Raw genomic sequence first — 26,403 nt, 5'->3', positions numbered from 1 at the left:
ACTAAATGTAGTCTCCAGACCCTCAGCTTCTGCCCTTCAGGGCACAGCACAGTCTATACATACAGCTGGTACTTAACTATTTGAGTTCTCTGATGGCCCCTCTAGTTGTTTCATACATCTTTCCAGGGAAACTATAAATTACGTGATGATTGAACCTCCAGCCTCCATAAGCTGTACAGTACTAAGAAAAGAAGAGAGGCTTCATTCAATTTAACAACAATCTATGAAATCCCCTGGGATCTCGGTCTCATTTATTTTAGAGAACAGGGTTTGGGAGGAAGAAGATATACACAAAAATGTAGAGGTACGGCAGAAATCTGTTCCCATTTCGACCGAATGCTGCTTTTTCTTTGCCTAGTTCCTGGTTTTTGTTAATCCAGTCTATGCTTTCTGAACGAGAAAAATCATTGACCTAGAACAACCAGAAGGACCTACAACTAGATTATACAACTATGTACTGAGGGGCTTTGGGGAGAAGAAGAAGAAAAAAAAAATCATTGACCTAGACTAAAAACACCCGCCTTTCTTCCAGTTGTTTTTGGTGTTTGGGGTTTCCCCAGGAAGGGAAGAGTGCTTCTCATTTCTATACATGGAGACCTCTTTTCTGCCTGATGCTCCTCCCTTGTGCCTTAGACATCATGCCTGTCCCCTCTCCCATTTCCACTTAAAATACTGTGAACTGCAAATGATCGACATCTAGCCCATGTCTCATCCCCCTCCCCAGGCAGAAATTTGGGGAGCTTGGAACCACCTTCTAGCTTCACTCCAACCTGCCCCACCTCGGCTGGCTTTCTCCACATGGGCAAGCTCATCTGGAAACTTGAGGACATCGGGATAGTCAGTCTCACACAACTCAGCCAAGAAGTGCAATAATGTCATCTTCTGATCTGTGGACTTGGTGTCTCGAAGCTGGAGGGAAGAGAAGAAACTGTTAGTCCTGACACGCCCGAGATCATCTCAGGCTGACGGCAGTTTGTCACACTGGGCTCACAGAGGCCAGCAGCCTTCCCTTCTGTTGTCCTGCTCTAACCCCCTGGCTCACCTTACAGAGAAAGCTGATACTGAAGCCAAAGGCACCAGCATTCCTGGAGCCAGCATTCATATAATTTCCGACAAGCAAGGTAATCTCCAGGAGGCTAGAGAAGTTCTCGCTCTTTCGCAACTCTTCGCATGCAGCAGTCACGGAAACAATCTCTGGCTTGATATTCTCCACTTGCTCACTAAACTGGAGCTTGAAGAGGATAGCATTGAGGCGAGGCCGCAGGCGGGGCACAGTGCCCATCTGGTGGGGAAGAGAAGCAGTTCCGTTATACCCAACAGAGAGAGAAGTAAGAAAAAGATACAGGCTTGAGCCTCTTACGGGAGGATCTGAGTTCCAGAGTAGGGAGAAGAGAGAGAGAAAGACAGGTTCAGAATAGACAAGAGGCAATGAGGAAGTGCCCCGCTGCTCTCGGGGAGGAGGGGAGCAAAGGGGTCGGAGAAGGGCCTATTGCCACAGGCCTCACTCACCACCACACCAAACTGCTCTGACTCAGCCAGATCATCGTATTCATCCTTCAGTTCGGAAAGCATTTTTAACTGCTCTGGCTCTGGCATCTGCTTAATGAGGTTCTGAAAGAGAGAAGGGACTGTCTCAGTTTGAAGGGGACAAGCTGACAACTTGAGTCTAAATGGCTATTCTACTCTCCTATCAGTCCCTCACTCGGCCCAAGGACCACTAAGAAGAAAACATGGGCTGGGGAGGTATCTAGTGAGGTGGCAGGACTTTTGAAAAATATACCAGAAACAAGCTGACCAGCAGAGAGATGGAAGCTTACCCAAAGCTAGCATTCTTTAAGCCAACAATGCTAGAGGAGCATCCTCATACTCGAAGCAGAGAGGCGATGAGGCCAGTGTACAGTGATGCAAAGAGCCAGCTCCAGCAGAACCACCTTGCTCCTTACCTGGATCATAGACTCAGTCAGAACAGCCTCATTCACCTCCAGGATGACATTCTTAATCTCTTGATAGGGCATGCGGAAGGAACCCAAAAAGATTGCTGCCAGAAAATGAGATATAAAGACACGTTCTTCTCAGACTCTTCCCTTTTCTAGTCCATCCTACAAGCCTGTGGTGGACAATTTCCTAAGAGTGCTCTTTTAAAGTCACCGTCAGAAACCTCCACCAGCTCCTCACTGCCTATATAGTTAAAAGCCAAGTTCTTGAGTCCAGTGTTTAAGGTTCCCACCTGCCACCTTTCTCTCTCATTAATCTCCACATTTATGTCACATACCAGCCACATTGTTCCAAGCACCAAATTCTACCAAGTCTGTGACTCCTTGTCTTTGCTCACACAGGAAGTCTTTGATCTTCTCTGTGTACATCAAAGATGTTCACCCTACTCTATTTTAGTTCCCTATTCCCATGACTCCATCCTCAAAGCTGCCACTGCTTCGAAATGCTCTGATTCTTAAACTGCCATATCCCATTCACTAACAAAGACTTCCTAGCTTTCCAGCTCTCTTGCTTACTAATCTCTAATTTGACCCTTCAGCCTCGTCAGAGTGCTATCTCTCTGGCAAGAGAGCTGACCATTCCATTTTCTCTCAATGTATCAGTTCCACTTTGCCTTCCCTCTTTAACCTAGACCCTATAGTCTATCACTTCACTCACTCTCTGCTGTTACTTCCACTTCTATTACTACTATACCTACTGTCTTTCCTTCTCCTTCCAGGCCCTGGTTAATCCAGCTATCTCATTTCTCTACTCTTACTCCTGGGCTGATGAATACTGCAGATCAGAATCTATGAATCTGTAGTGGCACCAACGACAGCTGTGGCTTCGGCGCTGCCTAGCAATCCTTCTATGTGTCCCTAGCTCATGCTCTTCTGACCCTCTTGGCAGCTCCTTCAAAATATCCCCCTTTTTGGGGCTGGCCCCGTGGCCGAGTGGTTAAGTTTGCTCGCTCCGCTGCAGGTGGCCCAGTGTTTCGTTGGTTCGAATCCTGGGCGCGGACGTGGCACAGCTCATCAAAACACGCTGAGGCAGCATCCCACATGCCACAACTAGAAGGACCCACAACGAAGAATATACAACTATGTACCAGGGGGCCTTGGGGAGAAAGAGGAAAAAATAAAATCTTAAAAAAAAAAAAAAAAATCCCCCTTCTCCCAACTCTCCCACCACTTCCCCATTTGTTCTAAGATCTTGCTCACCTTCACTGAGAGAAACTGAAGCTATTGGTCAAATTAATTACTAAGCTTTCTCTTATGCCACTAACAAGCAGAGTATTGGGGACCCTCAGCTGGAGCCAGACTAGAAAAGGCTTGGTTAAGGACTACTTTGGAATTATCTAGAAGAAAACTTGTGCCAACACTTCTGCAAGCTTATCAGCAACTATACCCATACACTCATCCTTTCCTCATCTTTCAATAGAACAGGTGGCCCTAAGGACATTTTCCTTCAGCATATATACATAATCAAGTTTCTCATATCTGAAAAAAGAAAAACAAAAAACCCTCCTCAACCCATAGTCCTCTCTAACTACCAAATTACTTTTTTCCTTCACTTTAACAACATTCTAAAAATACAAGTCTATTCCTTCTCACTTCCACAGCTCGCATTTATTCTTCTGTCTCCACATAATCAATGAAAAGATGGCAACTATTTATTCAGTGTATAATTCATGTAAGACATAGCACCTTAAACACAATCTACAGACATGCTCTCATTTAACCCTATTCATAATATCCCTATAAGTTTGCCCCATTATTAGCCCCTATTATTAGCCCCATTTGATAGAAAAGGAAACTAATACTTAAAAGAAGTTAAGCTACCCATCCAAAGTCACACTTCTAGTAGGGTTGGAGCCAGGATTTAAATACAAATGGATTCCAGGGCCTCTGTTCTTAACCTCTATGCTATACTGAAATTATTCTTGCTTAGGCTACTGACTTTCCTAATGCCAGATCCAAAGGAGACCTGTCTTGTCTTGATTTAACTTAACGCCTGTCTTCGTTTGACACTGCTGACTACTCCCACTTCTTAGGACTATGTCATAGTATTTTCCTTGCTGCTCCTTTCCAGCCTCCTTTTAGGTTTCTCCCCACCCTTCATTTTTTTACTTGCACCTTAAATATCAATGGCCTTCAAAGCAAACTCATGGCTTCAACTATGACTCAAATGCTATCTCCTAAATTTGTATCTCCACCAAAATCTTCCTCCTGATTTCTACACTCAAATGCCTAATATACTCATCCTTTTGGAGGAGTGCCACAGGCATCTTAAATTCTATCCTAAAATTAATCATTTCTACCCACCACCTTGACACCTCTCATTCATGTCCACTACCCAATACTTCTCTCCCAAAAGACAGAGAATGTGCTCCTGCTGCATGTTCCTATTTCAGTAAATGGTATCACTCTCTATAGAGTGATCTAAACCCAAGAAAACACCTCCTTCCTTATCCCCTCAGTCAATCACTAAGTTCTAGTAATTCTTATATCTTCTGCCTTTCTGTTCATTCTCACTACTTTAGTTTCAGGCCCTGATTACCTCTCACCCAGTTTAAAGCAAAAACATAATTCACCTCTATACCTAGCCTTCCCCTACCCTAGCAATCCAGCCTCAAAATCACTGCTGAAGTAGCCTTCCCTCAAATTACATAGGGTTGTATCACTTATCTTCCTGATTAAGATCACTTCAATAACTGCCATTGCCTAAGCCTACCAGAATTCTTTATGATGTAGCCTCTATTTCTAGGAAGCTTCTTCTCCCACCACTTCCTCACATACGGCCTTCACTCGGCTGTACTCAACTACTTGCACAATGTTGACTCATGCCTCTGTGCCATCAGACATGCTGATCCCTCTGCCTGGAACAAGCCAGCCCTCACCCTTCACTTAATCCACTGTTAACAGTTCTCTCAATTCAGTTTAAGCAGTACCTCCTTTAGAATGACATCTCGGATGTGCTCCCTCCAATCCTCCCCCAACTTGATTTAGATGCCCACTTTCCTAGTGCTCTCATTAGCATCCCAGCACACTTCTATTACAGCATTTATTAATCCATGCTATTACCAGTATTTATTTTTCCGTCTCCACCAGACACATGTTTCATGAGGACAGGACTCGGCTTTGTGTCTCCAGCACACAAGGGCACTTAGTAATGTTGGAATCACTAAATTATGTCGCCTAGACCAGCCCACCCTACACTAATCTCAATTCTCTTTTGAGTTCTGTTTTTCATATCGATATTACTCCACTGGAAATAACAATGTACTATCCCAGTCTTGGATCATTTTCCAAAATAACAGGTATTCATGTTTTATGTTCCTAGAGACAATCTTGAGAAGAGGAGACATTACTTTAGTCTCCATAAGAGGACTTACCCACAGACACTCTTTAGTAATTATTTGCTGTCAGTGACCTAATATTGTATCACCAGGAACAATGTAAAGGCTTACTGTTCTCATTGTATCACTGACTTCACTTATAGGTATATGTCCTCACTACTTGTGTGACCTTGACCAAGTCACCACATCTGAACTTCAGTTTTCTCATTTAGAAAAATGAGGACAACAGCCACATCACAAGACTGTGAGTGGGTATTATGGAATACATACCCTTTCATCTCTGGAACACATGCCTGCTATGTGCCTAATAGAGCCTGCAACACGGCAGACCCTCAAATATTTGTTGAACAAATATTTAAATCTGTTATTATTCAACATAAAGTAAGCAGATCAACAGTCAAAATGAACAAAAATAAACATTCATCCTAATTATCAAATAAGTACTACCTATATCAACTTTGCAGAGGAGTTTCTGATCTGAAATTTTGCCGCCAATCAGAGTTATGAGCAGAGGTAGCAAGTTCAGAACAGAACTTTTCAGAGTTACTGAGCCTGCTCTGAGACGTACAGGATTTACATTATTTATTCTAAACCACAAAGTTATTTTACATTTAACTGAAGTCAGGCCAGTACCTGCATTTAAAGGAAATACTTAAAAGAAAGTGAGAAAGAAGGAAATGTATAGTGCCTAGAACATTTGTGGTAAATTTCCTGCAGATGCAATGGAAATAACAAGGGCTTTGAAATAAGGAAATTCAAGATTCAAACCCCAGACCTGTCTCTTACTAGCTACATGACTAGGCAAATTCCTAAAAGCCTTAGCCTCCCTTTCCTTGACATAAAGCCAGACACTAACAATCTTGCAGGGCTACTGGAAGGATTCAATGAGATATCGGAAATTCACTATGCAATGCCCAGCATACAGCAGGAACTCAACAAACGAAAGTTTCATAACAAGGGACTTTGGACCCACCAGAATTAAGTTCTTAGAAGAACTCCTTCACATTTCAAATAGTTGGCATCACAGAATTACTCACAGAGATTCTGGGCTGTCTTTGAATCCAACACCTTTAACTCTTTTACTTTTTTCTTCTGCACAGATTTCTTTTCTTCTCCACCTTCCTGATCCTTCTTGGCTGACGAGGGAAAAATTAGAAAGCAGGATTAAGGGCAAGCCACACTTGTGTCTTATTGAACTATTGTCCCAGCCTGGAATGGCCCCTCACTTCCTCTCTATTAATAATGGTCTCCTTACTGTATTCCTTCAAGGCTAACCTCCTCTTTAACCACTCACCCTTCTACGACTGACCGCCCCCCCAACTATAATAAACATCTTATTTTCATTTCTTTAATAGTTACAATAATGCTTTCCCACCTATATCTTACCTACCTGCAGGGAGCAGCAAACTTTCTGTAAAGGACCAGATAGTAAATATTTTAGGCTTTGCAGACCATATGGTCTGTCTCAACTGCTCAACTTTGCCATTACAGCATGAAAGCAGTCATAGATAGCACATAAAAGAATGAGTACAGCTGTATTCCAATAAAACTTTATTCACAAAAACAGGCAGTCTGCCTGAGAGCTGCAGTTTGCCAATCCCTGTACTAGAATCTTCCACTGTGTTATCCTTTCGTGCCTATTAAAAATCCTATTTATCTTACAAGCTCCATCTTAAACATAAGTTCCCTATAAAAATTTTCTTGATTTCCCCAAATGCCTATGATCTCTCTCTGACCCGACTGCACTGGAACCTTCTTCACAGCAAGTCCTCGCACTGACTTTGTTACAAGCGTATATAGTCTCTCCTTGACAAGATGAGGGCTTTGTTATTCCTCTTTGCTAGTCTCATGGCAGGAAAATATATTCCTAGTGGGATCTTACTGCTTAAATAGCACATTAGTGCACACAGGAGGTATAATATACTCCTTTCCTTCTACACTCTTTGCAGACTACCCAAAGCCAATGTATTCCTCCTTTTCTGTGAAGCTTTCCCTGATAAATAGAATCACTTTCTGCTTTGATGAACTAGTTTTCATGGTATTTATTACTTATACCTCATTTGACGATTAGTTATTCAACGTTTTGTGATATTTCGTATGCATCATCTTGATCTTTTTAAACCCTGTGTTACTTTGTTAGTGTGGATACTTTCCCATCCCACTCAGGTTTTGAACTTCAAGAGCGTGGGCAAAATAGTATTTCATTATCTCACTCCCTCAGCAGCTAGCATGATACTAACATTCACTAAAAAATGGTTGATACTGGCTATTGATGAGGATTGAGCAGTAGATAGAAAGTACAACAGGAACTGTTCTAGACAGACATAATTGTAAAGTATTGTCAACTTTCTAGAAAGCCATATGGGAATGTCTCTGTAAGAAGTGTCAAGAAACTGACAAAGCTAGTTGCTTCTAAGAGAGAAACAGGTGCTTGAATATGGAAGTGGGAGGAATACTTTTCAACACAAACCCTTTTGTACCGTTTGAACTTTAAACCATATGAAAAGTATTACCTGGTACAAATAAATAAGAAATAAAGCAAACAAAAAAGAAAGTTATATGACAAAAGGTATAAAGAACTACAAAAAAATTCACCTTTGGCCTGATAACCCTGACTTGAAGAAGGAAAATGCTAAATACAAGATTAGTTATTTAAATAAATACTTATTGAGTACCTATATGTGCCAGGCTCTGTTCTGAGCAGTGGGAATAAAACAGTGAACAAAACAGAGAAAGATTCCTGCCTTCATGGAACTGATATTCTAATAGACAAATAGACAATAAACCAGCTAATAGATCAAACAGCACATTAGATGGCCGTAAGTGCTATGAGGAGAAAATCAAGTAAGGAAGAGAATAGGGCAATTTGATGGGGGATGAACTACAACCTTAGGAGGTAGTCAGGGAAGGTCATGGTGAGAATGTGACATTTGCGTAAAGACCTTTTAGAAGGGGAGAGAGCAAGCCATCTGAATATCTGGGGGCAAAGGGGAAACACTTCAGGCAGATGGAACATCAAATGCAAAGGCCTGAGACAGAAACACACCTCGCGTGCTAAAGGAGAAGCAAAAAGGTCATGATATCAGGCCAGTGGAGATGGAGTAAGGGAGAGAGCAGAGGATGAGGTCAGAGAGGTAGATAAAGCAGAGCACAGAAAAAAATGAAAATTAGGTATATTCAGATAAAAACGGAGACTTCAAACATCCAGACTGTGTCACAAAAACTTAGAAGCAGGGAACGAGAAAAGTACAAGCAACCTCTCATCTTCATACAGGCAGAGGGAAAAGATACAGAGTCAATGCTGATGTTGAAAACAGAAAAAACAGACAACATTTTTGCTTGGCAATAAGATAAAAATAAAAGGTATGGACACAAGAAAGAAAGGGGTGAAAACATCCTTTCTGTAGACAATATAACTATACACAGCAACTCAAGACAACTGCTGGAAGTAATGAAGAGCTACCAGAGCTAACAATTCAGTAAGGATGACAGACAAGAGACAAGCACACGGACCCCCAGTCCTGCCAAGATGGAACAACCGCATGCAGAGGAAACACAATCATATTTAAACACTGGGGAGGGTAAACGGACCTAAATGGAAATAGTTTCTACACTTCACTTGAGTTGATAAAATATCATTAGACTGGGCTAAGTTGTGTATGCATACTGTAATACCCAGAGCAACACTCAGCAAACTGTACAGAGCAATATACTCAGGCATTATAAAGAAATCAAAATAGAACCTTAAAATAACTTTCAAAGAAACCACAGGAAAGCAAGAAAAGAGAAACAGACAAAACAATTCACTGGCGGACTTGAGCCCTAACATATCAATAATTACCTTTAATCTAAATGGTCTAAATATACCAATTAACAGAGACTGGCTGTAGTGTAACTGCCTAACAATTAGCCTTTTTGATTGTAATGTAAGTGCCTGACATTAAGCTTTTGATTGCCAAAGCATCCATTTCAAAAACATCTACCTTGAATAAACATATTGCCAGCTACACAACCAGAGAGTCAGGCCACCTCACACAAGAAGTTCCCCTTTTAGAAAGCCCTGGGTGTCCTAGATAACTGTTAGAATGACCCTGCTTTTCCCTTCCTGTGCTTTACTTGCCGCTCTTATGTTTGAAATTCACCAACAAACAGTGAACCCTCAAAACCCTAAGCATCCCACGCTGGACTCCACTAAAGGCAGAACCTCAGGTCCATCCTCTCTCTACCTGTGACCACGCTGTGTGGCCCTAGGCGTGCCACATATCCTCTAGGACCTGTGAGTAATAAACCTTGTTTTTTCAAAGTTCCATGACGGTTGTTGCTGAGGTACCACTTGCAATCATAATAAGAATCACAAGGGCCAGTCCAGCCACAACATTGGTTCTGGAGGGGTAAATGTCTGTGGGGGCTTGCCAAAAGTATACAGGGACCAGGTGAGCACCCCTAGGCATTCCCAGCCAATAAGAGCATCAGTACATATAGGCTGAGACTGGCACAAAACACTGGCAGAGGGGCCAGCCCCATGGCCTAGTGGTTGAGTTCAGCATGCTCTACTTCGGCAGCCCTGGTTCATGGGTTAGGATCCCTGGTGTGGACATACACCACTCGCCAGCCATGCTGTGGCAGCATCCCACACATAAAACAGAGGAAGACTGGCACAGATGTTAGCTCAGAGCTTATCTTCCTCAAGCAAAAAAAGAGGAAGACTGGCAACAGATGTTAGCTCAGGGCTAATCTGCCTTAGCAAAACAAACAAACAAACAAAAAATGGCAGAGAGGACTAACAAAAGACCCAACGACATGCTGTCTATAAGAAACTTACTTCAAATACAAAGACATAGCTAGGTTGAAAGTAAAAGGCTGAAAAAAGATACATCATGCAGACATTACTTTAAAAAAAAAAGCAGAGTGGCTATATTACTATCAGGTAAGTAGACTTCAGAACAAAGAAAATAACTAGAGGCAAAGACAGACATTACATTAACAATTAAAAGATCAATCCACCAGGAAGACATAACAATTCTAAATGGATGTACCAAACAACAGAGCCTTGAATATAAGAAACAAAACTAATAGAGATGAAATGAGAAACTGACATAGGCAAGCCATAAGTTGGAGACACAATACCCTACTCTCAGTAATGAGTACAACTCCTAGACAGAAAATCAGCAAGAATATATAAGAAGTGAACAGTACAATCACTCAACAGAGTCCAACCGATAGATAAAGAACACTTCACCCAACAACCGCAGAACAAATATTTTTTTCAAGTGCTCATTGAACATTCCACCAAGAAAGACCATATCCTAGCCATAAAATAAATCTCAAAAAATTTAAAGGATTGAAATCATAGAGCATGTTCACTGCCCATAATGGAACCAAACTACAAATCAATAACAGAAAGATAAGGGGGAAATACCCAAACACTTGGAAACTAAAGAATCACTTCTAAATCATTTGTGGGTAAAAGCAGAAGTCTCAAGAGAATTTTAAAAATACACAGACCTGAAGGAAAATGAAATCTAATGTATGAAAATAGATAGGGCACAGCCAAAGCAATGCTAAGAGGGAAATTTACAGTAGTTTAAGTTTACATTAGAAAAGAAGAAAGATCTCAAATCAGTAATCTAATTTACTATATCAAAAAACTAGAAAAAGAAGAGCAAAATAAACCCAAAACAAGCAGAAGGAAGGAAATAAAAAAGATAGAAATCAATAACAATGAAAACAACTGAGAAAAATCAACGACTCAAAAAGCTGCTTTAAAAACAATCTATAAAACCTCTAGAACGATTGACAAAGATAAAAAGAGAGAAAACAGAGATCACTAGTATCAGGAATGAAACAGAATATCACTACAGGTCCTGCAGTGATTAAAAGGATAATAAAGAAATACTACAAACAACTTATACTCATAAATCCGACATTTCTAAGAAATGGATCAATTCCACGAAACCCACAAACTACCAAAACTCAACCAAGGTGAAATAAATAACTTGAATACTACCGAAACCAATTTAAGAACTGAATTCCTAATTAAAAGGCTCATTAGGGGCCAGCCCAGTGGTGCAGCGGCTAAGTTCACATGCTGCACTTTGGCGACCCAGGGTTCGCCAGTTTGAATCTCAGGTGCAGACCTACGCACGGCTTATCAAGCCATGCTGTGGCAGGCGTCCCACATATAAAATAGAGGAAGATGGGCTTAGATGTTATTAGCTCGGAGCCTATCTTCCTCAGCAAAAAGAGGAGGACTGGTGGTGGATGTTAGCTCAGGGTTAATCTTCCTAAAAAAAAAAAAGAAGGCTCATGAAAAGGAAATCTCCTGGCCCAGAAGGTTTCACTAGAGAATTCTACCTAACATGTAAAGAAAAATTAATGCCAATTTTACACAATCTCTTTTGGAAAATAGAAGAGGAGAGAACGCTTTCCACTTCATTTTGTGAATGCCACTGAATTGTTCACTTTAAAAGTTAATTTTATGTTATGTGGATTTCCTCATAATTAAAAAATTGCTAATTGTTTAGGATGTTTAAAATCACTATTTAAATCAGTAAAATTTGAATATGGAGTGTATATTACAGTATTATATCAATGATAAATTTCCTAAATGTGATAATTGCACTGTAGGTATGGAAAAGAATGTCCTTGTAGTTGGGAGAGGCATGCTGAAGAATTTAGGAGTAACGGGCCAGGATTTTGGTATTTTATCTCAGTTAGCTAAATAAAAAAAGGAAAATGTTCATAGCAGCATTATAGCATTATTCAAAATAGCCAAAAAGTGGAAATGACCTAATGTCCATCAACTGATGAAGGGAAAAACAAAATGTGGTGTATCTGTAGGGAAGAATATTCAGCCATAAAAAGCTATTAAGCACTGATACATGCTCCAACATGGATGAACCTTTCAAACATCACGATTAGTGAAAAAGCAAGACACAAAAAGGCACATATTGTATGATGATATTGATACAAAATGTACAGGACAGGCAAATCCAGAGAGAGAAAGTAGATTAGTGGTTGCCAAATTGGGGGAAGAGGAAATAGGGAGTCACTGCTAACAGATGCAGGGTTTCTTTCGTGTGTGATGAGAATCTTGTAGAATTAAATAGTGGCAGTGGTTGAACCACTTTGTGATATTAAAAAACCCATAGAACTGTACAGTTTAATAGTGATTTCATGGTATGTGAATTCTATCTCAAAACAACAAATAAACAAACAAATGCATACATACATATACATATAAAATGGACCACAGATCTAAATGGAAAAGCTAAAACTAATAAACTTCCAGGAGAAATTAGAAAAATCTTTACAACTTTGAGGTAGGCAAGGATTTCTTAGAAACAAAAAAGTATAAACCATGTGGCAGGAAAAATTCTAAGTTGGTCACCAAGTTTCCTTCCTCCTAGTGTGCACACCCAGTATAACCTTTTTCCTTGAGTGTGTGAGTGGGCCTGACCTACTCTGGTAAGACCTTTTAAACAAGAGTTTAGAGGCCAGAGACATGAGAAGTCAAAGAGATTTGTAGTTGCAACAGATGCTCTCCTGCTGTCCTTGAAAAAACAAACTGCCACGCTGTGGAGATGGCCATGTGGCAGGAAATGGTGGGCAGCCTCTAGAAACTGAGAACAGTCCACAGCTGATGATCAGCAAGAAAACAGGAATCTATGCCCTACAATTACAAGGAACTGGATTCAGCCAAACACCACATGAGCTTGGAAGAGGACAACGAGCTCAAGAAAGTAATGTGGCCCAGCCAGAACCTTGAATTCAGTTTGGTGTGACCTTGAGCAGATGATCCAGCTAATTTGGATTCCAGACCTATGGAAACTGTGAGATAATAAGTTTATGTGGTTTCAAACCACTAAGTTTATGGTAATGTGTTATATAGCAATAGAAAATAATACAAAACATAAAGGAAAAATTGATAAAGTGGACTTCATCAAAATTAAAAACTTCTATTCTGTGAAAGACACTGTTAAGCAATGAAAAGACAGGCTATAGACTGGGAGAGACAATTATCTGATAAAGAACTAGTATCTAGAACAAATAAAAAATGACTCAATCATAAGAACAAACAACTCAATTTTTTAAATGGGCAAAACATTTGGACAGACACTTCACCAAAGAAGATATACCACTGTAAGAAAGCACAGAGGATGGTCAACATCATTAAGTCATTAGGGATATGTTCTAGGAATTAAAACTACAATGCTTAACCCATTAGAATGACTAAAATTAAAAAACAAAACTGATATCCCAATAACATTCTTCATAAAAACAGAACAAAGAACCCTAAAATTCACATGGAACAACAAAAGATTCTGAATAACCAAAGCAATCCTGAAACAAAAGAACAAAGCTAGAAGTATCACACTCCCTGAATTCAAAATATACTACATAGCTATAGTAATCAAAATAGCATGGTATTGACAGAAAAAACAGACATACGGATCAGTGGAATAGAACTGAGAGCCCAGAAATAAAACCACACATCTATGGACAGCTAATCTTTGACAGAGGAGCCAAGAATATACAATGGAAGAAAAGTCTCTTCAATAAATGATGGTGAGAAAACTGGACAGCAAAGTGCAAAAGAATGAAAGTAGATCATTATATTACACCATACCCATAAATGAACTCAAAATGGATTAAAGACTTCAATGTAAGACATGAAACCATACGACTCCTAGAAGAAAACATAGGCAGTATGCTCTTTGACATGGGTCTTAGCAGTATGTTTCTGAATACCATGTCTCCTCAGGCAAGAGAAACAAAAGAAAAAGTAAACAAATGGGACTACATCAGACTAAAAAGCTTCTGCACGGCAGAGGAAACCATCAACAAAAGGAAAAGACAACCCACAAACTGGGTTTGCAAGTCATATATCTGACAAGGGGTTAATTTCCAAAATCTATAAAGAACTCATACAACTCAGCAACAACAAAATGAACAACCCAATCAAATAATGGACAGGGGGCCGGCCCGGTGGCCAAGTGGTTAAGTTCACATGCTCTGCTTTGGCATCCCAGGGTTTCTCCAGTTTGAATCCTGGGCATGGACATGGCACCGCTCATCAAGCCATGCTGAGGTGGCATCCCACATGCCAGAATTAGAAGGACCCACAACTAAAAAATACACAACTGTGTACCAGGGGCCTTTGGGAGAAAAAGGAAAAAAAAAAAAAGAAAAAAAAAACGGGCAGAGGATATGAACAGATATTTTTCCAAAGAAGATATACAGATAGCCAACAGGCACATGAAAAGATGTCCAACATCACTAAGTATTAGGGAAATGCAAATCAAAACCACAATGAGATACCACCTTACACCCATCAGAATGGCTATAATTAACAAGACAAGAAATAACAAGTGTTGGAGAGGATGTAGAGAAAAGAGAACCCCCATACATTGTCAGTGGGAATGCAAACTGGTACAGCCACTACGGAAAACAATTTGGAGATTTCTCAAAAAATTAAAAATAGAAATACCATTTGACCCAGCTATCCCACTACTGGTTATCTATCCAAAGAACATGAAAGCAACAATTCAAAGAGATTTTATGCATCCCCATGTTCATCGCAGCATTATTCACAATAGCTAGGACAGGAAAGCAATCCAAATTCCCATCAACAGATGAATGGATAAAAAAGATGTGGTATATCTGTGTGTGTGTATACATACACACCCACACCCACACACCCACAGAGGAATACTACTGAGCCATAAAAAAGACAAAATCAGGCCATTTGTGACAACATGGATAGACCCTGAGGGTATTATGCTAAGCGAAATAAGTCAGACAGAGAAAGACAAATACCATATGATTTCACTCATATGTGGAAGACAAACAAACAAACAAACACATACATAGATAAGGAGAACAGATTGGTAGTTACCAGAGGGGAAAGGAGTGGGAGGAGGGCAAAATGGGGTAAAGGGGTACATATGAATGGTGACAGATAAAAACTAGACTATTGGTGGTGAACATGAGGCAGTCTACACAGAAACTGAAATATAATAATGTGCATCTGCAATTTATACACTTTTCTAAACCAATATGACCTCAATAAAAAAAAAAAACCTAATGATACTAAATGCTGGTGAGGATGAAAAACTGGTGGAAATGAAAAAACGGAATACCCACCATAGAAAACAGTTCAGCAGTTTCCTATATAGTTAAATATACATTTACTGTAACATATAACCCAACATTCCTATTCCTCAGTATTTGCCCAAGAAAAATGAAAACATATATGTCCAGATAAATCTTGTAGGCAAATGTTCCTATCAACTTTATTCATAATTGCCAAAAACTGGATTCAATCCAAAGGTCCCTTGACCGTAAATGGATATAAGAGAATACTTCTCAACAACAAAAGGGAAATAAACATGTTCACAACATAGACCAATCTCAAATACATTATCCTAGGTGGAAGAATCCAGACTGAAAAGGGTACTTAGGGGGCCGGCCTGGTGGCGTAGTGGTTAAGTTTGTGCACTTCATTTTGGTGGCCCAGGGTTCACAGGTTTGGATCCCGGGAACGGACCTAGCCCCACTCATCAAGCCACGCTGTGGCAGCACCCCACAGAAAGTAGAGGAAGACTGGCATAGATGTTAGCTCAGCAACAATCTTCCCCAAGCAAAAAGAGGAAGATTGGCAACAGATGTTAGCTCAGGGCCAATCTTTCTCACATCATACACACAAAAGGCTACTTAGTGTATGATTCCATTTATATGAGATTCTGGAAAAAAATAAAACTCTAGGGACAGGGGCCAGCCCAGTGGCTAAGTGGTTAAGTTTGCATGGTCTGCTTTGGCAGCCTAGGGTCTCACCAGTTTGTATCCTGGGCGAGAACCTAGCACTGCTCATCAAGCCATGCTGAGGTGGCATCCCACATAGCAGAACTAGCAGGACCTACAACTAGAATATGCAACTATGTACTGGGGGCTTTGGGGAGAGAAGAAAAAAGAAAAAGACTGGCAACAGATGTTAGCTCAGGGCCAATGTTTAAAAAAATACTATAGGGACAGAAAACAGATCAGTGGTTGCCAGGGCCTGGTGGTGAGGACAGGGAATGGACAAATGGACAGTAGGGAACTTTTTGGAGTGATAAAAATGTTCTCTGTCTTGACTGTGGTCGTTACATGGCTGTATACATTTGTTGAAACTCATAGAACTGTATGCATAAAAAGGGTAAATTTTACTATATGCAAATTATACTTCAATAAACCTGACTAAACAAATTATATCTTCAAGGACAGTAAAATACAGTAGTATAAAGCTACAATAATTATAAAAGAGTATAATATTCTTATAAAAGAAGAATATATGACATGAATAAAGAAATAGAAGAAATTCCAGAAATCGGTACAAGACATTTAGTATATGCTAAAGTAGAAGCTCAGATTAATGAAAAAAAGATGGTCTAATCCAGGGCTTGGTAAACTTTTTCTTAAATGACCAGAAAGTAAATATTTTAGGCTTTGTGGACCACATAGTTTCTGTTGCAACTACTCAACTCTGCTAGTGTAATACGAAATAAGTCACAGAGAATATGTAATCAAATGGGCAGGACTGTGTTCCGATAAAACTTTATTAACAAAAATGGGTTGGCCATCAACAAGACCAGAGTGACGTCAGCATCATGGCAGAGTGAGCTCTCCCAGTAATCTCTCCCCTCCACTACACAATGAAAAAGATATTCATACTCCAACAGATGATATCCACACAACACAAAAGATATCTGAGAGACCCATGCAGCTAGACATTGGAGGGCAGAGAGACTGGAGCCTCCCTCAGAGAAGGTGGAATGGGCTAAGAGAAAACTTTTCTCCTTCCCTGAAAGACTGTGATCAGACACTGTGTGGAGCCTTTGAGAGGGAAGGAACAGGGGAGGTGACATTCATTCATGGAAACATCAAAGATCCCTGAGGGCCCTTGCAGCCTAGGGGAAAGCCCCTACCGAGGTGAAAGCTAATGCAGGGCTGACTTCATCAAGCCAACACCCCAGGAGAGCAGATAGCAAGAGCAGAGTGAGAGCACACAGAAGAAAGCACCCCTCCTCCCCACCCACCCAGCACCAGCTCCAGTGCCTGGGATCCCAGCAGAGTGCAGAGGGCTCAGAATACACAGTTCTTGACCCCCACCCAGTGGCAAGAGGTGGTAACTATGACCAAATAATACCACAATGCGCAAAAACAGAGCCACACCCTCCAGCAGTATCAAAAATTATATTAAATCTCCACACCTGAAAGAAAATGACAAGTACCCAGAAATCAGTCTTGAGGACACAGAAATATGTAATCTAAATGACAGAGAATTCAAAACAGCTATCACCAAAAAACCCAACAAGTTAAAAGAGTATGTAGAGAAACAATTCAATGAGTTCAGGACCTCCTTTACAAAAGAGATTGAAACTATAAAGAAGAACCAATCAGAAATACTGGAGATGAAAGACAATGGATGAGATAAAAGAAAATATGGATTCCCTGGATGTTCGAGTGGACATCATAGAGGAGTGAATCAGCATAATCGAGGATAGACATGTTGAAATGCTCCAGGTAGAGGAGGAGAGAGAACTAAGACTAAAAAGAAATGAAGAAAGTCTCAGAGAAATATCCAACTCAATTAGGAGATGCAACATAAGAATTACAGGTATTCAAGATGGAAAAAGAGAAGGAGAATGGAGCAGAAAGCTCATTCAAGGAAAAAACAGCAGAGAACTTCCCAAACCTGGGAAGGAGATGGAAAGCCATGTGGAAGAGGCTACCAGATCTCCTAAATATGTGGAGACCTACTGCAAGACCTACGGCAAGGCATATAGCAATGACACTGGCAAAAGTGAATGACATAGAAAAAATACTAAGCGCAGCAAGGCATAGGAAAATAACCTACAAAGAAACTCCTATCAGGCTTTCAGTGGATATCTCTGCAGAAACCTTACAACCTAGGATAGACTAGAATGACATATTCAAATCTTTGAAGGACAAAAACTTTCAGCCAAGAACACTCTATCCAGCAAAAATATCCTTCAGATATGATGGAGAAATAAACTTTCCCAGATAAACAAAAACTAAGGAAGTTCGTAGCCATGAGATCCCCCTACCCCCACACAAGAAATCCTGAAGAAGGCCCTCACATCTGGGAAAAAAAAAGGGAGAAAAGGGTTACAAAGCATGCAGTAAGGAGATAAATAGGTAGACAAAATTAGAAAATTGCAGCTATACATCAGAACAGGTTAGCAAATACTCAAGTATAGTATTAAAGATAAAGGTAAGGAAAACACCAAAAACAAAGATAATCTGGTCATTTTAACCACAAACTCACAACACAAGATGGAATAAGATGTGAGAAAAACAACTTAGGAGGGGAAGAGGAAAAGGACTGAATCAGTTTAGTCTAAGGAAATAAGAGGCCATCGGAAAATGGACTATCTTATCTACGAGATTTTGAATACCAACCTCATGGTAACCACTAAACAGAAAAGCAGAACAGAGACACAAATAATAAATAAGGAGAAAACAAAGAAACACAACATAAAACACTAAAAAACTCAATTGGTAGACCAAAACACACAGGAAGAGAAACAAAGGAAAAGCAGGAGAACCAGAAAACAAGTGATAAAATGGCAGCATTAAGCCTTCATGTATCAATAGTCAGCCTAAATGTAAATGGATTGAATTCTCCAATAAAAAAACAGAGTGGTGAGATGGATTAAAATACAAGACCCAAGAATATGCTGCCTCCAGGAAACACATCTCAGCTCCAAAGACAAACACAGGCTCAGAGTGAAGGGATGGAAGGTGATACTACAAGCTAATGGCAAACAAAAGAAAGCAGGCATTACAATACTTATATCAGACAAAGTAGACTTCAAGATAAGACAGATAGAGAGAGACAAAGAGGGGCAGTATATAATGATCAAAGGGATACTCCACCAAGAAGACATAACACTTATAAATATCTATGCACCCAACACAGGAGCACCAAAGTACATAAAGAAACTATTATCAAACCTAAAAGGAGATATTAATAATAACACAATAATAGTAGGGGATCTGAACATTCCATTCACATCAATGGGTAGATCATCCAGGCAGAAAATCAATGAGGAAACAGTGGAATTAAATGAAACGCTAGACCAGTTGGACTTAATAGACATATATAGAACACTCCATCCAAAAACAGCAGAATACACATCCTTCTCAAGTGTGCATGGAACATTCTCAAGGATAGACCATATGTTGGGAAACAAGGCAAGCTTCAATAAATTTAAGAAGATTGAAATAATAACAAGCATCTTTTCCGATCACAATGCTATGAAGCTACAAATTAATTACAAGAAATAGCTGAGAAAAGGACAAAGATGTGGAGACTAAACAATATGCTGTTGAACAACCAATGGATCATTGAAGAAATTAAAGGAGAAGTTAAAAAATATCTGAAGACAAATGAAAACATACCAGACCAACTCACATGGGATGCAGCAAAAGCGGTACTAAGAGGGAAATTCATTGCAACACAGCCTCACCTTAACAAATGAGAAAAATCCCAAATAAGCAATCTCAAACTACACCTAACTGAATTAGAAAAAGAAGACCAAAGCCCAAAATCAGCATAAGGAGAGAAATAATAAAAATCAGAGGAGAAATAAATGCAAGTGAAACAAAAAAGGCAGTAGAAAGGATCAATGAAACAAAGAGCTGGTTCTTTGAGAAGATAAACAAAATTGACAAACCCTTAGCCAGACTTACAAAGAAAAAAAAGAGAGAAAGCTCAGATAAATAAAATTAGAAATGAAAGAGGAGAAATAACAACGGATACCACAGAAATACAAAGGATTATAAGAGAATACTATGAAAAGCTATACGCCAACAAATGGACAATCTAGAAGAAATGGATAAATTCTAAGAACCTCCCAAAGTGGAGTAAAGAAGAAATAGAGAATTTGAATAGACCAATCACAAGTAGAGATTGAAATAGTAATCAAAAGCATCTGAAAAAATAAAAGCCCAGGACCAGATGACTTCCCTGGAGAATTCTACCAAACTTTCAGAGAGGATTTAATACCTATCCTTCTCAAGGTATTCCAAAAAATTAGGGAAGATGGAATACTTCCTAACACATTCTATGAGGCAAACATCACTCTGATCCCAAAGCCTGACAAGGACAACACAAAAAAGGAAAACTAGAGGCCAGTATCACTGATGAACATAGATGCAAAAATCCTCAACAAAATTTTGGCAAACCGAATACAGCAATATATCAAAAAGATCACACATCATGATCAAGTGGGATTTATACCAAGGACACAGGGATGGCTCAACATCCACAAATCAATCAATGTGATACACCACATTAACAAAATGAGGAATAAAAACCACATGATCTCAAGAGATGCAGAGAAAGCATTTGACAAGATCCTACAGCAATTATGATAAAAACCCTTAAAAAAATGGGGACAGAAGGAAATCACCTCAACATAATAAAGGCTATGTATGACAAACCCACAGCCTACATCCTACTCAATGGGGAAAAACTGAACGCCATCCCTCTCAGAACAGGAACAAGACAAGGATGCCCACTATCACCACCACTCTTATTCAATATAGTACTGGAGGTTTTGGCTAGAGCAATTAGGCAAGAGAAAGGAATAAAAGGAATCCAAATAGGCAGTGAAGAAGTGAAACTCTTGCTGTTTGCAGATGACATGATCTTATATATAAAAAATCCTAAAGTATCCATTGGAAAACTATTAGAAATAATTAACAAATACAGTAAAGTTGCAGGGTACAAAATCAACTCACAAAAATGAGTTGCATTCCTATACTCTAATAATGAACTTATAGACAGAGACCTCAAGAATACAATTCCATGTACAATTGCAAGAAGAAAATATCTAGGAATAAATTTAACCAAGGAAGTGAAGGACTTACACAATGAAAACTATAAGACATTATTGAAAGAAATAGATGATGACATAAAGATATGGAAAGAGATTCCATGCACATGGATTGGAAGAATAAACATAGCTAAAATATCCATACTACCCAAAGCAGTCTACAGATTCAACGCAATCCCAATCAGAATCCCAATGACATTCTTCACGGAAAGAGAAAATTCATATGGAGCAACCAAAGACCCCAAATTGCTAAAGCAACACTGAGAAAAAAGAACAAAGCTGAAGGCATCACAATCCCTGATTTCAAAAAGTACTATGAAGTCAAAGTAATCAAAACAGCATGGTACTGGTACAAAAACAGGCACACAGATCAATGGAACAGAACTGAAAGCTCAGAAATAAAACAGCACATTTACGGACAGGTAATCTTTGACAAAGGTGCCAAGAACATAAAATGGAGAAAAGATAGTCTCTTCAATAAATGGTGTTGGGAAATTCAGACAACCACTTGCAAAAGAATGAAAGTAGACCACTATCTCATGCCATACACAAAAATAAACTCAAAATGGATCAAAGATTTGAAGACAAGTCCTGAAACCATAAAACTCCTGGAAGATAATATAGGTAGTACGCTCTTTGACATGGAACTCCAAAGGATCTTTTCGAATACTGTGTCTTCTTAGACAAGGGTAACAAAAGAAAAAACAAACAAGTGGGGAGTTCATCAGACTAAAGAGCTTCTGCAAGGCAAAAGAAACTAGGATCAACACAAAAAGACAACCCATCAATTGGGAGAAAATATTTGCAAATCATATATCTGACAAGGGGTTAATCTCCATAATATATAAGGAACACACACAACCAAACAACAAAAAAACAAACAGCCCGATCCAAAAATGGGCAGATGCTATGAATAGATATTTTTCTAAAGAAGACATACAGATGGTCAATAAACACCTGAAAAGATGTTCAACATCACTAATCATCAGGGAAATGCAAATCAAAACTACACTAAGATAACACCTAACACCTATTAAAATGGCTGTAATCACTAAGACTAAAAACAACAAATGTTGGAGAGGGTGTGGAGAAAAGGGAACCCTCACACGCTGCTGGTGGGAATGCAAACTGGTGCAGCCACAATGGAGATTCCTCAAAAAACTAAAAATAGAAATACCATATGACCCAGCTATCCCCTACTGGATATCTACCCAAACAACTTGAAATCAACAATCCAAAGTAACATATGTACCCCTATGTTCATTGCAGCACTATTCACAATAGCCAAGACATGGAAACAATCCAAGTACCCCTCAACTGATGAGTAGATAAAGAAGATGTGGTATACATACACAACAGAATACTACTCAGCCATAAAAAGACAAAATCATTCCATTTGTAACAACATGGATAGACCTGGAGGGTATTATTCTAAGCAAAATAAGTAAGATTGAGAAAGACAAACACCATATGATTTCACTCATATGTGGAATATAAACACATGGACTAAGGAAACAGTTCACTGGTTACTAGGGGAAGGGATGTTGGGGGTGGGCTCAGGGGGTGAAGGGGAGCACTCATGTGGTGACAGACAAGAAATAATGTACAACTGAAATTTCACAATGATGTAAACTATTATGAACTCCATAAAAAAAGAGCAGATTTAAAAAAAAAAAGGGTTGGCCATAGTTTGCTGACTTCTGGTCTAATCAATAGTGTTGGAAAAACTGGATTCCCATTTTGAAGGAATAAGTCCTAAATTTTGCTTATTCACAAAAATAAATTCCAGATACATTAAACATCTAAATGTTAAAAAGAAATACAACATAAGTTTGAATAAATGAAAATTTTCCTAAGACTAACACAAAATCAAGATGATATAAAGTAAAAGAGACAGACTGACTTGATTACAAAAAATTTTAATTTTTCAATATGGTGAAATCATCATATAAAACATGAAAAGCAATGAGAACTTCCATTTCTAGTAATAGGGCCAAATCTCCCATGGAAAACATCTTAAAATGCTGGTATAATGTTTAAAAAATCGCCTTGAAAGCATGAAAGAGCTGACCAGATGCTGATGAACTGCTTCAGAGGTAAGCAAAACAGTGAGGCACTGCTCCAATGCCAGCTTGATGGCTTTGTGCAAGGGTGCACAGGGGTCAAGGTCCAGTTTCTGCCAAGTTTGGTGAGTCTCATACAAGACTCTTTTGTCATTAGCTGGGAACTCAAAATGCCACATCCTCAGAGTAAAGGTGAACACAACAGGCTCACAGTTGGAAGCCCTAGAAAGCCTATACTCTAGGAACAGGACGGACCAGAGGTAGATCAAGTCTTTCCAAAACCATGACCAAGCCTTGGCACAGCTCACTCCCTGAAGGGATTAAGGTGATCAGCCATATCTGTCTAGAAAGTAAAAAACAAATAGGAAAAGATCCATGCACGATCCAGACACTGGAATTAGCCAATAAGGAGTTGAAAGTAACTATGGTTAACATGTTCAAGAATACAGAGGGAAAAATAAAAATAGATGAAGACAGAGAAGTTCACCAGAGAACTAGAATTTATTTTTTAAAAAATCAACAAACATACTAGAACTAAAAAATATTATAAATGAAATTAAGAGCACACTAGATGGATGGATTTAGCAGGAGACACAGAAGACTAAGAAGTTAGGGAATTGGAAGAGAGATCAATAAGAAAACAAACTAAAGCGCAGAAACAAAAGATGGGAAGCAACAAAAAAGAGTATAAGGAACATGTGAAAAAGTCCAACATATGTGTAATTGGAGGCTCAGAAAGAGAAGAAAAAGTTGGACAGAGCAGTTCACAACATGGTGTTGTGCATGTTAAAACTTAAGAGGGTAGATCTCATGTTGAGTGTTCTTACCACAAAAACAAAAACAAAGAGACATAAGAAATCTTTTGGAGGTGATTTGTTTTTACTTCCGTAATTTGTTTATTATTGGAGGTAATATGCTTATTACCTTGATTGTGGTGACGGTATCACAGGTGTGTGCATATGTCCAAACTCATCAAAATGTATACATTAAATATGTATAATTTTTTGTACATTAAATATACCTCAATAAAGCTCGAGGCAGGGGGAGGTTCTGACTATTAAATGTGACTTGGAGCATGGAAGAAGTTCCAGAATTTCAGTTTCAAAGGGAAGCCTTAGGTGAGCAGAGAAAGTAAATGCAGGGAGTAAACTATTTTAAAAAAATAGCAAAAGCAAAAGAAAACAAACAACCCCCCCCGACACATATATAAAATGGCATGCTAAATGTGATATTCACTGGCATTGAACTTGAAAGCAAAATGCCAATAATTTTTTTAAAAACTGGACAGAAGCAACATCTGGAGAAAACAGCTGTGAATTTTCTAAAAGTGATGAAAGACTTCTACACACAGAATTAAGATGCTCAGAGAATCCCAACAATAAATACAAAGAAAACCACACAATGGTACATCAGCACAGTAAAACTGCTAAAAACCAAAGTAAAAAACATTCTCAAAGTATCAGGGGGTGGAACAAATTACTTGCAAATGAACACTAAGACTGAGAATGGAGGTGTTTCTTAAAAAGGGGGGAAAACAAAAAATATCCTTCAAAAACATAGGTGAAATATAGATATATCCAGACAAAAACAGAGAATTCATTACCAGTAGACCTGAACTACAATAAATACTAAATGGAGTATTTACTCAGGCAGAAGAAGAAATATTATCCCAAAAGGAAATACAGAAACACAGGAAGGAAGGAAAAACATTAGAAAGGTATTTTAAAGTAAATATTGGTATTACAAAACAAGAGTAAAAACTTTTGAGGGGTTTAAAACATATGTAAAATTAAAATGCATGACATCAATAACTCAAAAAGAAGGTATGTAGGAGCTGGTAGTGGTTAAGTGGCTTAGTGGTTAAGTTTGCACGCTCTGCTTCAGTGGCCCAGGGTTCGTGGGTTTGGATCCCAGACGTGGACCCACACACCACTCATCAAGCCATGCTGTGGTCGTGTCCCACATACAAAATAGAGGAAGATTGGCACAGATGTTAGCTCAGGGCCAATCTTCCTCTCACACACACAGACACACACACAAAAAGAAGGTGTGTAGTAAATAGTTAAAATATTGTAAAGTTCTAGCATTATCTAGAAGGTGGTAAAAGTTATCATTTGTAATAGATTGTATAAGTCAAGCATGAATGTTTGTAATTTCTAAGATACCCACTAACAGGACAGTAAAAAAATGTGTAATTGAGAATAGGGGAAAAGTAAAATAACAAAGTTTTAAACAAATACATAAGAAGGTAAGAACAGAAAAAAAGATGTGAATTGGAAAAATCAAACAGAAAACAAAGAGCAACGTTACCTATATCAACTCAAATGGATTAAATACTGTGCAATCAAAAGACTAAGATCATCAAACTGATTTACAAAACACACACACTAAATATGTGCTGCTTACAAAGGGACACACCTTCAATAAAGACACAGAAATGTTAAGGGTAAAATAGTGGAAGAAGATATACTAAGCAAAAGAAAGCTAGTGTAGCTAGACTAAAATCAGATAAAGATTTCATCTCTATTAATGCTACTGCCTTGAATAGACACACTTCATAATGATAAAGGGTCAGTCAAAAGGAAGATATAATAATTCTAAATCTAAATCCAATAATTCAGTTTTAACTACATAAAGCAAAAATTGAACTAAAAGCGCAAACCCATAACAATAGTGGAAAAATTAACACCCTTTGTATAAGAAATAATAAAACAAGCAAAAACTTGAAAAGGATATAGAAAATCTGAACACATCTAACAAACTTGACCTAATTTACATATTAGAACAATGTACCCAACAATGACAAATTATACCTTTTTTTCATATGCACACAGCACATTTACTAAAATTTACCACATGCTGGGCAAAAGCAAGCCTCAACAAATTTTGAAGGATAGAAAGCATCCAAACTATGTTCTCTGACCACAATAGTATTAAAGCTGGAAATCAGTAAAAAGATAACTAGAAAATTCTCAACTATTTGGATATTGAGTAAATATCCAAATAACTCTGGAGTCAGGTAAGAAATCAGAAAATATTTTGAATGGAATGAAATTAGCGTATGACACAGAACAGATGGGACAAATAGAAATCACAAAATAAG

The 26,403-nt window shown here is 38.8% G+C and overlaps 1 protein-coding gene across 3 annotated transcripts in view; it reads right to left on the bottom strand.

Moving 5' to 3' along the window:
* Window positions 1–26,403, bottom strand: part of DIAPH1 (diaphanous related formin 1) — a 101,971-nt gene that overhangs the window by 12,042 nt on the left and 63,526 nt on the right. For all 3 annotated transcript variants that reach the window (XM_046665883.1, XM_046665882.1, XM_046665881.1), the window contains 5 exons: window positions 6,370–6,468; window positions 1,944–2,038; window positions 1,510–1,611; window positions 1,043–1,282; window positions 780–909 (listed from right to left, as the gene is read on the bottom strand). In XM_046665883.1, the coding sequence (XP_046521839.1) occupies window positions 780–909; window positions 1,043–1,282; window positions 1,510–1,611; window positions 1,944–2,038; window positions 6,370–6,468 (666 nt within the window). The remainder of the gene's footprint in view (window positions 1–779; window positions 910–1,042; window positions 1,283–1,509; window positions 1,612–1,943; window positions 2,039–6,369; window positions 6,469–26,403) is intronic.

This window comes from Equus quagga, chromosome 7 (genome assembly GCF_021613505.1).
Source record: "Equus quagga isolate Etosha38 chromosome 7, UCLA_HA_Equagga_1.0, whole genome shotgun sequence".
NCBI lineage: Eukaryota > Metazoa > Chordata > Mammalia > Perissodactyla > Equidae > Equus > Equus quagga.
Note: the sequence above shows the minus strand (reverse complement) of the source record. Positions and strands in the feature narration are given on the sequence as shown.